Below are 11,027 nucleotides of genomic sequence, written 5' to 3' on the forward strand. Positions count from 1 at the left end.
TAGTTTAGTCTGTTTTGAGTTTTTTATATTCTCTGTTTAGGTCCTTGTCCATTAGGTTTCCCTTGTGTCTCTGTCCACTGCGTCCCTCTGTGTGTGTATGTGTGTGTGTGTGTGTGTGTGTGTGTGTGTGTGTGTGTGTTTATCCAGCCCATCATGCCTCTCACCCTCTCTCGCCCTGTCGGTTCCCTGAACTATTTCTGCGTCCCCCCCCTCGTTGTCTCCTCCCCTTATCTCCCTGGTCCATCTCGTTTCCCTGAGCGTTCTTTTCCTCCTGTGTCATGTTGTGTGAATTATTCGGAGTCTTAGTACTTCCTGTTTTACTTTGATAGTTTCCTGTCTGGTTCAGTTTTGTTTGCCCCTGTCTCGTTAGTTAGATCATGTTCAGCTGTGTCCCCCCTGTGGTTTGTTCCCGTGTTTGCCCTTCTGTGGCTGCGTCCCAATTCAGGGTCTGCAGCCTTAAAGGTCCTCAAGGGGGGCGTACCCAAAGACCGCTGAGGCCGGAAGTGCGAGGCTTGTGAAATGGGACGGTCTAGCCTCCGTCGCGCTGCCCAGGTTGGCGAGCAACCATGATACTAACAGCTGGAAACGTTTCATACAGCTGTGTTTGACAGAAATGAAGGAGAACATCTTTTGTTCATTTGTTTGTTTCTACATGAGCTTTGATCATTCTCTGTGAGATTAAGCTCAGCTATTGAACGGCGTATATTTTAAAGTAAAGGCTTTAAAACCAAGTTAGTACAAACGTCCCTAATGTCACATGACTTTGCCGACACGGTCCCCCGCGGGGCTCCGTATATAACTATAGTGGTTTAAATAACCAAGTAACCATCCAATAATACTAAATATTACATATATTTATTGTTTACTTTGAGAATATAGAAATGTTTGAAATGTATGCTTAGATCGGTTTGTTTATGTGTAAAAATTGTAACTTTATTTTTCTATTGCGGGGGTGGGGGCTCCTTTTATAAATTTAAAGTGTGGCTAAAATAATAATAATAAACATTTACATTAAAAAAAAAAAACTTTGCCGACATGTGGCCAACAGTAATGTTTAATGGTCTTCGTTATTAAACATTTGCACATAAATAAGTGACATAATAGTCAGTACTTACTTAAAGTTCACTCTTCGGGCGCCCCTCATCCGCCGTTTTTTGTTGGCAAAATTATCCACACCCACCGCCGCGCTATGCATTCTGGGATATGTTGGGCCACGAAGTCTACACCGCCACGTCCTTAAAATTCAGGGAAATGAAGGACGCATTTGACGGCTGCAATTCGAGCAGCCTTCGAATTGGGACAGCCTTCGGCACGCCGCTGTGACGTAATCGGCCTTAAAATGCGGCCTTTAAGGCTGCAGACCCTGAGTTGGGACACAGCCTGGGTCTCCCTCGGTCCCGCGTCGCCATCTCCCTCATGGCCGTGTGTTTCTCTGTGTATTAAGTTTCGTTTTGTGTGTCTGCGCGTCTGCATTTCGGTCCATCCTGCCTGCTTCACACAGTTAACGTGGTTTTAAAAGTTACAGAAGTGCTTTAAACTAAATTCTTTTAATCAGCAGCAGGGGGCGCTCCCGTGGTTGCACATATGGTCATACAGAAGTCTACAGGAAGTCCATGGCTTTCTTTGGAGTTGAGTCAGTGAGTGAGCAGCTTCACAGTTTGACTGCACCTTGGTTTTGGTTTTTTTAAAACCACGATGGTGTCGGCTAATGTTTTGCTCAGGCTTCAGGCTGGGACGACAGCAACGAGTGGATGACAGTCAGTAACTGACTTTAAAGTAAAAGTTGTGCCTTTTGAAATGTGTTCACAGCAGTGCTGCGATGTAACGTTGAAGGCTAACGCTCCCTGTTTCTGATTTGCATTGCACTTTTTCAGGTTTTGCTTGACTAACTACAGCTCAGCTCATAGTTAGCAAGTGTCTTATCTATTTATCCATGAGTGACCAAAGCAGTCACCAAGAGGTTTTTGGTGTAACTGATTTCACCTGGTGACAGCGAACAACCTCCAGGAATCCCTTATCAAACAGTGAGAGAATACTCATTTTTCAGATGGTTGTCGACTGGTTATTTCATACAACGATCAATCATGTATACGTGGAGGGATTAACACCTTCAACGTACCTTCAATGGACTGTTCAAAGTATTACCTATTGTAAACTCTCAGCTCTCACTGTGTATGTATGAGTGAGAGCCTGATACATACACAGCTGGATAACCACTGCAATCCAACATCTTCTTCTACCCAAATCAGCAGGAAAGGAATACACAGAAAAATTCCACATTTCTGTCCTCAGTGACTGTTGGAGCATAAAATCAGCTAAATGCTTAACAGTGCAGTGAGGTACGGGTGCCTAATGGAATTATTTGCATAATAATTATGCTAATAAATAACTATGAGTCACTGTATCTAGATCGGTTGGCGGTTGAGATCTGGTGACCAATACCTGCAGCTACAGTGTGTGGTTTTGTGTGTGGAGCACTTACAGTTTAGGGATGCAGCTTTAGTTGACTTACAAAGTTAGCGCTCCAACTTTGTCACTTCTGGCATCCATTAAGCTAAATATAGGCCACAGACCAGTGGGTGACACCACAGGGGCTACTTTCATCTTTTGCACAGTACTCATGTCAGTGCGCCCCAGGGCAGCTGTGGCTACAATGTAGCTGCCATCACCAGTGTGTGAATGGGTGAATGACTGAATGGAGTGTAAAGCGCTTTGGGGTCCTTAGGGACTGAGTAAAGCGCTATACAAATACAGGCCATTTACTCATGAGTCATTCCTCATTTCTTAAAATTTGCTTTACAAAACACAGACTTCCTTGTTTGTTGAAGCACTCAACACTGATTACGACTCATTCAAACATAAAAAGGCACCAAACTCAAGCACTGTTGTGTCTACTCAGACAGCTTGGCAAAGAACCCGTTTTAAATCGTATCTTGTTGTTAGCGGTTATTTGGATATCCGTTTATTCCCATTTCTTTAGTTGGATCTATGATAACACAGTCTGACAGGCATAAAAAGGTACTTTTGCACCAACAAGGTGAAAACGTGGCATATCTCAGCACGGTGTGCGACTGACACAGAGGCAGATGAAGAGTTTCTCAACATCATGTCCTTAAGAAACAGAATTAAACCCAGCAAAGAAACAGGGCCTGAGAGATGCATCTGGCCCCAGTTAAATCGCCCCAGTATGGATTTTAAAGCCAGTAATTGTGACCATAAATGACCTGCTTTTTTTGGCCAACACCAATATAAAAACATGGTGTCAATAAATTCAAATGTAGTATTTTCTAAATTCCAGTCTTTGAAAAGCTTTCCAGATCCACAACACTGATACTATGTTCATATTTCTTTACACATGTAACACATACACATGCACTTTTGTAATAAAATGAGACGTCCTCATTACAACGCATGGTCGGACTAATTAATAATGGACAAAATCCTCTGAACATTTGAAGTCAGGAGGTCAGGTAAAGTTGCAAACCTTTGCACAGCTTCTTGTAGTTGGTACAACAGTCTCCTCTGGCCAGACAGTCATCAGAGCAGTGGCAGGCATGCTGTTCATTGCGTGTCTCCCCGCACCGATCTCTGCTGCACTCATAACCGCCCTCTGTGTGCAAGAAGAACATAGCAGTTATGTTCAACATGAATCACTGAGGTTTAAAACGCCAAAGCTTTCTACGTGCACAGCTTAGCTGGAAGGTTAGTGGTGAAACCAGTGAAAAATGAAAGCTGAGATATTAATGTGACAGCGGTTTGGCTGCAGACTGAGTGGGAAGCAGCATGTGAGCAACAATGGTGATGGGGTCCGTGTTTGAACAGTCCTCAAGCTGAAAAACTTCCAAAGAAGGATTTGACAGAGTCAGGAAAAAGACGCAGGCGACCAGAAAAACAAGTAAATTATTGCTTTCAGGCAATGGGAGGTTACTGGTGGCGAGGCGGTGGTGAGCCAAAGACCACCAGCCTGAAGGAGTGGACATAAAATCAGACCACCAGCAGCAGAGGGAAAATGTTGACAGAGAGAGGGAGCACTGCAAAGGCAGAGGGGGCGGCAACAAACCGCTCAATCAAAAAGTGAGAGACCTGTCGTTAAGTCTACGACTCATTTCCAGCTCAGACAACTGAGCTGCACAGTCAGCCTCACAAAAATATATCAAGTGGGTATTTGTAAGCTTGATTATAGCAGGCGGCATCCACATGAAAACAATTCAAACTCATTACTGTTCAACAAATGTCTGCAGGTTAGAGAAACCTTCACTGTAGGAATAACATACAGTAAGATGCCAAAGTAATCAGGATCTGGCTCACTTTGCAAGAAGTGTGTAATTCCACAGAGATTAAAATCAGCTAAATGTACTTTATCAGATACATCTTTGTGCAGACTTTAGTAGCTGGCTGCCGTCAGCTGGAACCTGACATGTGTAGCATGTATGTGTCTGATGGGTGGTTTGAAGGGGGGCTGTTGTGTATTTTGATCTGGTTTAAACAGATCGTTTCGTGTGATTCAAATTTCAAACTGGTCCTTTTTTATCACACACTGGGTGTCGGTGCACCGTCCACTGTAAGATGCTTTAGCAGCTGCCCCTTGAAGCCAGGTGTCCTCTGACTGGCTGCTTCTCACAAACCAAAGGTTTAAATGGTGCAGGGGTGTGAACCAGCTGTCTGCCTGAGGTGACCATATCAGGGAACTGTGGGGTGGCTGCAGGTCAGGTCAGGTGGAGCAGGTCACCTACTAACCAGATGATTAGTCAATCAATCTTTATTTATAAAGCACTTTTCATACAAAAATGTAGCACAAAGTGCTTTACATGGTTAAAAGCAGCCCACCTCACCCTCCAACTCACTCCCCACACTCTCATTAACATAAACGATCATGGATACATACCCCCCCCCCCCTCCCCACACACACACACACACTTAAAGAGTAAAATTGGGCTGGGTTCACATGAGCCCAGTGAGGAAACACTATCACAGGGAGCCGTCTGCACCGGGAGCCGGTCACAGACCGCAGCCTCCAGGCCGGGCACACAGCAGGAGGGAGGCAAAGGAGCCCCCCAGCCAGGTGAGAGGACCCCCAGAGCCCCAGCAGCCACGGTCGATCACAGCCCCGGTGCAGAGAGCCCCCTCCGAGGAAACACTGTAATCTATTACTTTTTTTGAGTAATATTCCCAATATTGCCCATCAGGCAGCTACACAGGATGGTCACTGCTTTTTGTCACATAGATGATGCATGTGTACAGTCTCATGTTCATATGTTTAGGTAAAATATCAAAACCTAAAATTCAGTTTGAGCCAAATCTGAAAGGAGTTCAGACGCGTGCAGGTCAGCCACATTACTCTGAAACTGCCGGTCAATCCAGCCGCTCTGTAGGTCCTGCAGACTGCAAAGCGAGCACAGCCTCACCTATCTACACACAAAGAGAAACGCCAGAGTCTCCGAAACACAAGAAGGACATCGTGTTACATGTTGGAACAAAATTCTCGACCACCTGATGGATGTTAAAAGTAGGTCTCTGAGCATTTCCTCCAGCTTAATAAGTGACTGTTTGGTTTGGCCTCTCCACCCTGACCTGCAGGCGTAGGTGCAAGCTCAAGGGAAAGACAGCCCGGCAAATATCTCTCAGCTGAACAGCGTCACTTTAATGTTTTTTAGCCCTTCATTGCCAAGACTTGGAGGAACAACTCTCAGGTATCAGAGATAATTACCTCACATATTAGTTTTTTATTACAAGACAACACAAATTAGGACCAACACATTGTTAGTGGTGTCAAAGTCAAGTTTTATAAGCATACCTGTGCGTAGGCAGAGCTGGTCAAAGTCTGAGCAGCAGCCATTGTAGGTTTTACACAGGTTGTCGCAGCGACAGTTTGGCGGCTCCAACTCAACCAGCTCGAAACACCTGTTTCTGCAGGAGCCGGAGGTCGCCACGTAGTGAGACGCAGAGCGAGCTGGGGAGGAAGAAACAGAGGTTCTAATGGGTCTTTAAAAATGTCCAAAAAAAGAGGTGAGAGGTTCAAAACGACACAAAAGTGCACACCAATACTGCTGAGCTGTGCAGCGATGCAGTGACCACAAGCATGTGACTGTGAAGGATTGGTGGTTCGTTTGACGGTTGAAGACGGCTACACAAACAGATCACTAGTCATTCTGCCACGTGCAGGTTATTCTTCACTCCTGTGGCTGCTTCCTGGAGAAACACCTGAGCTGTTCAGTTTTAGCACCCAGTGGTGCCCACCAACGTCACAGCTGATTAACTCCACATCTATTTACACGTGAGGTTTAGAGCATTAGCTGGAGGGACAATAAATCAAAGACATTGTCCAAAAACTGAATGAAAAGCTGCACTGTTCACATGTCTTTGAAAGGAAATAATAACTCATAACAACTGTGACAAAAGCTCAGTTTGTATCATGGGCCAAACTCAACAGTTACTGAGCTTTAACTCTTCTCCCGGGACCCCACCTACGCTCACGTTGTCTCACTGTGGGAACTCTCAGTGCCTAAGACACAATCATGCTTTTGTCCTCCATATATCCAAAGGAACATGGCCTATTTTGGCTCCTCTGACCTAACTGAAGACATCCTGAGATCTGAGAGTGAGACAGAGTGAAGCTATTGCTAAACAACATGCTCCTTGTGCAGCCGCTTACAAAAAACCAGTTTTCCTTGCAGAGAGTGCCTCAGGATGCCAGCACGAGCTTTTCAGCCCGTGGATATATATGTATGTGTATTTTTGTAACTACATGTGCTGAGGTGTTGCCCTAGCCAGTTGGCACGCCGGTGTAGTGTGTGTGTGTCAGTGCAGTAAAGCCTGAATAGCTTCTTTGCTATAAGACTCAGGCCTACTCTGTACCAGCGGCAGTGGACTATAGGTCAAAGGTGAAGTCTTTTAGTTTATCACAGCACGGCGAGTGCGATTTCCACACGTCTCTTTACACTAACGTCAAGAGAAAATGAGGAGAAATGAAGACTTCCTCAGAGCCCATAAAACCGTCGACTGTGCATGCACTCAACTATTAACTGAAAGTTTAATAGTCGAGTGCATGCACAGCTCAAGTTTCCCCAAGAGACTGCCACTGTCACAGTCCATTTTCACACACTGCAGACATGAACTTTACTAACCATTGCCCAATGGGACTGAACGTGAGAAGGAAGGACACGGTCTAACTGGACATTAAAGGGTGTTTAATCTGCCAGCTCCCTTGGAAAAAGTCCCTGAGGTGTCCAGTTGCATCACTGTAGGAACAAGAGCAGGTAATTGTCTGGTGAGGTCATACAGCACACTTGTCTGAAAGTCTTTCCACTAGTGTGCTGAGTCAGGTCAACGCCAGATAATTCGACCTGATTCTCCACGTTTCATGGAGTCCATTTGTAAAAACAGCTCAACCCTCACTGTTTAACAGGGGGACAGCGTCTGAGAAGAAAACAAAGTAAAGAAAGCAAAATAAGCAGCGTAGGTTTGTCAGGTTCCACAAGACTGGCCAGAAAGACCAGTTTTGTGGGTTATGACGTATCTAAGCTGTAGATTTAAGTATAGAAGATATGGAAGACGAATGTTGCTGCTTTTTAGCTCGTTTTGAAGATTCCCACCAGCTTTCCATCTTGAGACATTCTATGAACAAGATTTACAAAAAAGCTTTATTTTTTATTCAGTATAACCCAAAACGAGTGAACGAGTCCATGAACTCATGAAGAAAGCGATCGCAGAGGTCAAATCAGAAAACTGTTTTCTCATAGACTTGTATAGGGCCAGTAATCTTTTAGCAACCGCAACTATCGTCATCTGGTGGGCTCCAGATAGAATAGAATAGAATAGAATAGCCTTTATTGTCATTGTACAGAGTACAACGAAATTGGAGTGCCACTCCCTTGGTGCAAGTTTCAATAATAAATATAAATGTAAAATATAAAAAGTACAAAAAAAACAATCGTAAGTACTCAAACAATAGTATGTACAATATATACAGGATAGCAGCATTAATATAATGACAGTGACGGTATGGTATAGGTTCAGTTGTTTTTGTGCTTATTTACTACGGTGATAGCTCTGGGAAAGAAGCTATCCCTGAATCTGTTTGTCCTGGTTTTATGTGACCTGTACCGTCGGCCTGACGGTAATAGTTCAAACAGTTGGTTGCTGGGGTGAGAGTGGTCCTTGATGATATTGCCAGCTCTGCTGAGGTACCGAGAGTTTGCAGTGACCTCCAGGCTGGGCAGAGAGCAGCCAGTGATCTTCTGGGCTGTGTTGATGACCCTCTGCAGTACTTTCCTGTCTGCAGCTGAGCACCCTGCATACCATGTTGTTATGCCGTACGTTAGGATGCTCTCTATGGTGGCTCTGTAAAATGTCGCCAGCAGCCTCTCCTCCAGGTTGTTCCTCCTGAGCACTCTCAGAAAGTGGAGACGCTGCTGGGCCTTTTTAACCACCGCTGTAGTATTTGCAGTCCAGGAGAGGTCATCAGATATCTGCACGCCCAGAAACCTCATGGAGTGTACCCTCTCCACACAGCTCCCGTGAATGTAAAGTGGGGCCGGGTCTGCTCTGCCCTTCCTGAAGTCCAAGATAAGTTCTTTAGTTTTCGTGGTGTTCAGTTGGAGGTTGTTAACTGAACACCACTCAGTCAGTCTGTTGACCTCATCTCTGTAGTCCGACTCCTCCCCCCTTGAGATGAGTCCAACCACTGTGGTGTCATCCGCGAACTTTATGATGGTGTTTGAGAGATGGGTAGGGGAGCAGTCGGATGTGTAGAGCGTAAACAGGAGGGGACTCAAAACACATCCTTGTGGAGACCCGGTGCTGAGTGTGATGGTGCTGGACCGGTGGGGGCCGAGTCTGACAGACTGTGGTCTATTTGTCAGGAAGTCCTTGATCCAGAGGCAGATGGGGGTGGAGAGTCCCAGGTGAGACAGTTTCTGGACCAGGATCTCCGGGATGATATGATTGAATGCTGAGCTGAAGTCCAGAAAGAGCATTCTCACATAGCTTCCTCGGTGCTCCAGGTGACTCAGCGCAGTGTGGAGTGCTATGGTGATGGCGTCCTCGGTGGAACGATTTGTCCTGTAGGCAAATTGGTGGAATGCACGTTTGAGGCACTGCTTATGTTCTCTATGACAGTGTTTCCCAACCACTGTGCCAGAAATGATCAGGTGTGCCGTGGAAGATCATCTGGTTCCATCTGATCGGCGTGAGTAACGTGCAGAACAATTACATTCTCTTCCACTAGAGGGCAGTACAACTACCTGCTCTAATTCAATGTGTTGCCAACTGCCAATAAAACAGAAGAAGATGAAGAAGAAATGACATAACAGTCATGCTGTGAGACGACGCAGCGCATAATAGCAACAGATAAATGTTTGAAAATAAAAAGTAGTCAGTCTGACCTGGTCATGGAGAAAACTCCGCCCTGATGAAGACCCGAGCATGAGTAGTGGTCAAAAGAAAGCAAAACAGGTATACTGGGGACAAACCGAGCCAATTCTACTACGCCTGGTGCGCAGGGAAAAATTATCAATATGCTTTTGTGACATTTTAGTTTGGTGGTGTGCCATGGTGTGTTTAATATATAAAGTCTTACACTCCCTTGCTCCACCACCACTAAAGCAGTTCATTAGGCATAAAGAAAGCTCAGACAGGACCACTCGAGCTACAATCCGAGGAGACTTGTTTATACCCCACAGACGGACAGCATTTGGGCAGAACGTCCTCTCTGTTAAGGGTGGCCATCTGTGGAACAGTCTTCCTCAACCCATTAGAGAATGCTCTACACTCAATTTGTTTAAGGCAAAGGTTAAAAACTGGTTATGGACAAATCAAGTGTGTGATCATGTATGAGTTGCATAGTTTTAATGTTTTATTTGGGAACAGAATGGTGTGTATGTGTAAGTTTGGTGATGGAGTTTTTATTATGAATGAATGATGAATTTTTATGAATTATTATGTCTATTTTTTATGTTTAAGGACAACAGATGGAAATTAGCCTTTGGCTATAATCTGGCATGTTTACATTCATGTAATTTTTTTTTTTTTTTTTACATTTATGTTCATTAACATGCACTGTCCTAAATAAATAAATGTGTTTTTTCTAATGTGAAGTATGGTCCATAATGCTCCAGAAGGTTTGGAAACACTGCTCTATGGATTTAGCACAGAAGTATTAATCCACTGTATGAGCATATGAGGAGAAGATGCTAGCAGCTGGTGATGTGCCACTCAAAAGTAAACACTGAGCATTGCTGGAACACTTGGTAGTGGTGTTCATGGGTCAGGAAGACAGGAAATTGCTGGAAATTGCCTTTACATGGTGGTAAAGGAGGGCTAGACCCAAGTTACAACATTCACCATGTGACAACAGTGTGCAGACTCCTTACGTCCTAAGGTGTCTGCACACTGCTGTCACATGATAACGTTGTCACGACCACTCCTCAGGCTTAGGAGTTACAAGGTTACTTTAGTCATTTTTCTTCAAGTGTCAAACAACTCAAAGGAGCCACAATTCAAGTTTCAAGCAGCTCTGCTATACTTTCACTGTTTTTACTCGGGGTACTTTATGTGTGATCTACACTGTTTGTGATTAGCTGCTGCCTGCTAATCACAGATAAAATATTGTTTTTTCTACAGCGTCATAAATATTATTACCACAAATTTCCTTAAAAATATGGTGACATATTTGTCGCCAACCCCCAGTTTATACTGAACAATCATGTATTCAGAATAGGGCTGGGCCATATCATACTGTTCACGGTAATACCAGTACAATGTTAGGCAACGATAAGAAAATGAAATATGGCGATATAATATGGGTGAAACGCGCATGCGCAGTGCCTTTGTTTTCATACGCACATGGCCGAAAAAGCATGGCGGCAACAGAGAATGAGAAGGGGAAAAGCGGTGTCGCTACCCGATCCGTACCGGAAACCCGATCGGTACCCCACATGCGCAAATCTTGCGTCACTTCCTCTCTTTGCCAACATTACGACATTTAATGTATTTGAATGATACGGTTAGCGCCCAGTTAGCTTCTAGCA

General features: G+C 44.6%; 1 protein-coding gene across 2 annotated transcripts in view; it reads right to left on the reverse strand.

Annotated features, from left to right (window-relative positions):
- enpp2 (ectonucleotide pyrophosphatase/phosphodiesterase 2) overlaps positions 1-11,027 on the reverse strand; it is a 75,094-nt gene that overhangs the window by 43,129 nt on the left and 20,938 nt on the right. For both annotated transcript variants that reach the window (XM_082551015.1, XM_082551016.1), the window contains exons 3-4: positions 5,795-5,950; positions 3,485-3,610 (exon numbers count right to left, since the gene is read on the reverse strand). In XM_082551015.1, coding sequence (XP_082407141.1) covers positions 3,485-3,610; positions 5,795-5,950 — 282 coding nt within the window. The remainder of the gene's footprint in view (positions 1-3,484; positions 3,611-5,794; positions 5,951-11,027) is intronic.

The sequence above is a fragment of the Aulonocara stuartgranti genome (genome assembly GCF_965226115.1).
Source record: "Aulonocara stuartgranti genome assembly, chromosome: 11".
In the NCBI taxonomy this organism is placed as follows: Eukaryota; Metazoa; Chordata; class Actinopteri; order Cichliformes; family Cichlidae; genus Aulonocara; species Aulonocara stuartgranti.